Genomic DNA, 4847 nt, shown 5'->3' with positions numbered 1-4847 from the left:
CGGGGTCAACTTCTTACTCGGCAAGCCTGGAGCGGTCCACGTGGCGCGCGCCAGCTGGTTGGGCCCACGCGTCAGTGGAAGAAACCCGCGCCTTGGGTTCGCCGCCCCTCCGCGTCCGGGAAGCTTATTTAAAACGCTGCGCGTTGGCATTGGCGCTACAGTGATAACCGCCGCAGGCCGCAACAACAACAAACATCCTCTCTCCCTCCCTCCTCGTCGTCTCCCTCTCTCTCTGTTCCCCACGCGCATGATCCAGTCCCTCCCCGGCATGTCGTCGTCGGAGGACCAGGACCGCGCCAAGTCCCGCTCGAAGAACGGGGCGGCGCCCGGCAAGTCGAGTTCGGCGAGGGCCGCGGCGCCCAGCAAGTCAACTTCGGCGAGCACGGCAGCGGCGCGCGCCAAGTTCAGCTCGGCGTCCCTGCCCGTGGGCGGCAAGTCCCGCTGGTCCGACGTCGGCGTGGCGCCGTTCCAGGACGGGCAGTACGTGCGTCTCCTCAACCGCGGGCGCGGCGGGTACCTCTTCGCGGACGAGACGGGGCGGGGCGTCTCCGTGGACCGCCGCCGCGAGATGGCCAACACGGCGTGGGTGGCGCAGGTGCTCGAGACCGACACCAACTACCACGTGCTGCTCCGCAGCGCCTACGGCCGCCACCTCGCCGTCACGCGCGCGCCGGCGCCCGAGGGCCACGTCGGCTGCGGCGCCGCGCAGTGCGCCTTCGACGGGCCGGACGACGCCCACGTCATGTGGTGGACCACCCCGGGGAAGGGCGGCAGCGTCGTGCTGCTCCACGGCACGTCCGCCAACCTCAGGGCGCTCCGGGCCAACGGGCGGTACCGGCGGTGGCACAGGGGCGTCACCGTCGAGGCCATCAACCGCTCCCGCGTCACCTCGATGATGGAGTGGGAGGTGGAGGTCATCCCGCTGAGGGTCGAGAGGCCGCCGTACCAGCTGCGACCAGGAGGCGCCGATGCTGTAAGCTCATCACCCTCAAGTCTTAACCCTTCCTCCGTGCACAATTCATCATGGCTATTCTTCTGGTACTTGGGACTTAGGCTATGGATCGCTTCTGACAACGTTGCAACAAGTGCTGCACAGTACACCAGTTGTATTGCCAATTCTCGGCATTGTCTGCTCAAACAGAATCCATTGCTTTCAGAACCGATCGACTATTTTTTGCTGATTGCTAGAACCTAGGCCTTGCATCATAGGTTTTCAATCGTGTTGCATATTAGCTAATTTGGGGACGTCCCCTGCTTAATTATCACTGTATGAATTGGATCCTTTGATGACCACTATCGTATTTTTTTTTTTTTTGCGAATGATCACTATCGTATTCGTATCTAATTCCCTCCACGTCACTAAACACAAAGGATAAGGTTGCAACCAGCGCTAGCAGCAACGAGAGCAGCCACACCGTTGCTTCTCAGTTCTCAAATTCTTGCCCGCGTCTCTTCGACCTGTGCAGCTTTGGCTGATTACTAGAACCTAGGTCTTGCATCATAAGCTTTCAATTCGTGCTGCATATTGGGTACTATGGGGGCGTCCCCTGCTTAGTTATCACCGTAGGAGGTCCTTGCTTAAATCTGATAATTGTGTCCTTTGATGACAGCTAATATTGTACTTAGCACTGTCAAAACTCTTGATTCTGTTCTGATTGCCCTGTAAATGCTTCAAATCGATCTTTGGAACTGAACTACTCCCTTTGTTGATTAAGGTGTTAATTTCGCGACTTGGTTTCTTTATTAGAGGACCGATCATGTGTGTCACCTATGCCTTATTTTGTGTCGCCTAAGCATTCTTCTGCAATTCGCATGGCAGCTATGGCACCCAGGTTCTGCAGAGAAGATGGAAGTCAATTGCGCTGTGGCAGATGATAACGGCAGCACCGATGGCCGGGGCTGGGAAACTATCCAGTTCCGTGGCAGGAGTCTGATGGAGCTGGGCAATGAGTTGGCACAGCGGTTGGGCGACGGCGTCAGCTTCCAGGACATCACCCTCTTTATTCAGGCAGGCAACCTTGGGCAGCCCACGCTTCTGCTCACCGACCTTCCCCATAGAGACGACCGCGTTGACATCGTGGTGTTCAGGGTTGGTACAGCAGGTGAGGATGTTTGTTCCTTTTTAGTAGTACTCTGCATGTTTGTTCTGCTGTTGGAAGATGGAACTATGCCTTTTCTTTTTGGATACATTCATCACACTGGTCCCTATGTCACATCGATGGAATTAAAGAAATAAGAGTCAAATTAGAATTAAGAATAGGTATGCTCACCTGATATGTGTAGTGTGCCATCTTGCTGTGTAGGTAGAATGTGAAACTTAAAATGCCTAATGGGCAAGTACATGTGAGTTATAATGTGATTGCATAAAGCTGTGTATTACTTCCTGTATTTCCATTATGCTAGGTCAGGATAATTTGACATAAGTACTGTCTTAAGCTATTTGGTGGGTTAAATACGCTAGTCTAAAGGGACGATCACTCCCATCTGCTTTTTAAAATATATTTATTAGTTGGTTTGTCATTCTGTGGTCTTCCATGTATAAAATGAATCCACCGGATAAAATTACTAATGGTCAACATATGTTAAGTATTCCAGTTTTTTCATGTTCAATCACCCGTTTGATACTTTGAGGTGTGTTCGGGCTCAAAGCATGTGCTGTCAGCAGCAGCAAATATTCAGTCTACTGCTGACTTCTGGGGCTGTACTAGTTTAAAGTGTGCTGACAGTGACATTCAAAGGTATCCAGCTAGCCAGTGTACAGATATACAGGCGTATGTAAAATGCTAAATAGCATATGACCTTATGCTGATACATAAATATTGGATGACTGGAAACATTTTTGTTAATGACACCCAGTTTTGTCCTGTGGTTACCTGGTTTCATGCTGTAATCAACCCCGAGAAACCAATGAACTAAACTAGCACAAACTTACTCTATTGGCAATGTACATTCTGCTGTTCCTTCCTTCATATTATATGCTTTTGTTCTAAAACTTCAAATGCCAAACTGTTTCTGAAATAGAATCCTGTTATGTTGTTTCATTTGAGTTACTGTCATATACATATTCCATGAGCGACGACATGTTATATGATTTTTGTTAGGAACGTAATATTTCATGATAATGTCTATGCTCATCTTTTGTGCACTACCTCCTGATACATGGCTTGGATTATTTTTCTTATTGTTTCTGACCTAATCTCTATCACTCGGCTCCAGGGCACGACCGACTACTGTTTCCAGATCTTGATGCTGAATAGAAGAGAATGGTGGGATCTGCAAACAATTCTTCCCCTGGATAGTACTGTCAACTCCTTCACTATTTTACAGCACAGTGATGGCCTGACAAGGATTAGCAGTTCACTTTTCTTATAGAACAGTCAGTTAGTTTATGAAACAGTGCCAAGTGATGCACCCTTCTTTGTTACCTCACTTTTGGAGCACCAGGAGACGATGCTGTTTGTTTTGGTGTTTTTTGAGACTTCGGAGAAATTAATCGCTGCTGCTTGCCTGTAGGAAGAATATGTGTTAAAAGTGCCTATAGTTGATTTCACTCGTTCTTTATATCTGTTGAACGCGACATTCTTACTCTCGAAGTCGTTGATTGCATTATTCAGTGTCATTTTTCTCATTTCCAGCTTGAGTATTTGATGCCTTTTGAGAGTAGCCAAATCTCATGAGTAGTCGAGCCTGTATTTCGGGGCAAGACAAATGGCAAGATTACAAAGAACACATCACTGATCCCTATTTACGCGAATGTTTGGAGTTACTCTCTTTTTTTCGAAAAGCTTTTTTCCCCGATGGAAAAGTTACCGATAATATTTGTTGTTTACATTTAAAGGGATTTGGAATTTTACTTGGGACCTTGGAGCATCGAACCACAAATAGGCCCTTCAAACAGTGTTTGGGGGTTGGATAGGTAGGGGTCAGCTCCTATTTGGTCTTTAGGGGCTCTGCTTTCAGCCAGTTCATCTCCAGTCGCGTCCCCAAACGGCGTCGGATTGAGCGTTTGGTGGACGTGTTTTGTTCGTGCCGCGTTTGGAGGACGTCGCTTCCCAGTCGCGTCCCCCAAATAAAATCCCCAAATAAATATTAGTGCACGAAAATAAAGGTTTTCATTCAAATTTGATTATTACAAAGTTTGAATGAAAACGGCTACATTTCATCTAAACCCTAGCCTACTGACCCGACGGTGCGTTCGACGGCCCTGCCCCGTCGTCGCCTCCCCTCCACCGCAGCTCCTGCTGCGCGCGCCGCCTCTCCATGCGTAGGGCGGTGGCCAGACGCCGCTGCTCCAGCAGCGCGTTGTGGCCTGCCCTCCCATGTTGTGCCGTCTGGTGGGAGAGCTCGACGGCGCGGTGAATCCGCGCCTCTTCGCGGACACGGGCGGCGTCCTGGAGATTCTTCTCCGACTCGAAGGACTCAACTAGCGCGTGTTGCTGATCGGCCGTCTCGTCCGGGTGCGGCCCATCGTCGTCGGACCACTCGAAATCGTTGTTCTCCTGCTCCGTCTCCTTCTCCTCCTCCGCCTCGGCCTCCGTCTCCTCCTCCTCCTCCTCCTCCTCCTCCTCCTCCTCCTCCTCCGCCTCAGCCTCCGTCTCCTCCTCCTGCTCCTCCTCCTCCGCCTCGGCCTCCGTCTCCTCCTCCCCCGCCTCGGCCTCTCGTCTCCTCCCCTCCTCCTCCATTCGTGCCTCGAGGCGCGCCGCCAACGCATCCGCCCGCCTCCCCCAGGCCGCCTCCGTTGCCACCAGCACCACCTCCCGCTGCTGACGCTCCTCCGCCGACAGCTGCAGCGACCGCTCCATCGACTCCCGCCGCCGGCGCTCGATCGCCTCCCGCCGTTCACGGTA

The 4847-nt window shown here is 51.6% G+C and overlaps 1 protein-coding gene across 1 annotated transcript; it reads left to right on the top strand.

Annotated features, from left to right (window-relative positions):
• The first annotated feature begins 247 nt into the window (after positions 1–247).
• Positions 248–3613, top strand: LOC124697287. The gene is made up of 3 exons (XM_047229900.1): positions 248–973; positions 1820–2102; positions 3217–3613. Exons 1-3 carry the CDS (start codon positions 248–250, stop codon positions 3255–3257), a joined length of 1050 nt encoding a protein of 349 aa, XP_047085856.1. The 3' UTR covers positions 3258–3613.
• The last annotated feature ends 1234 nt before the right edge of the window (positions 3614–4847 follow it).

This window comes from Lolium rigidum, chromosome 3 (assembly GCF_022539505.1).
Source record: "Lolium rigidum isolate FL_2022 chromosome 3, APGP_CSIRO_Lrig_0.1, whole genome shotgun sequence".
Lineage (NCBI taxonomy): Eukaryota > Viridiplantae > Streptophyta > Magnoliopsida > Poales > Poaceae > Lolium > Lolium rigidum.
Note: the sequence above shows the minus strand (reverse complement) of the source record. Positions and strands in the feature narration are given on the sequence as shown.

What these genes read in the sequence shown, in the direction of transcription:
- LOC124697287 (XM_047229900.1), top strand. Translation starts at nt 248, where the DNA reads ATGATCCAGTCCCTCCCCGGCATGTCGTCGTCGGAGGACCAGGACCGC. An exon ending in GACCAGGAGGCGCCGATGCT is followed by an intron (nt 974 to 1,819) that starts GTAAGCTCATCA and finishes TTCGCATGGCAG; the next exon opens with CTATGGCACCCAGGTTCTGC. An exon ending in GTTCAGGGTTGGTACAGCAG is followed by an intron (nt 2,103 to 3,216) that starts GTGAGGATGTTT and finishes ACTCGGCTCCAG; the next exon opens with GGCACGACCGACTACTGTTT.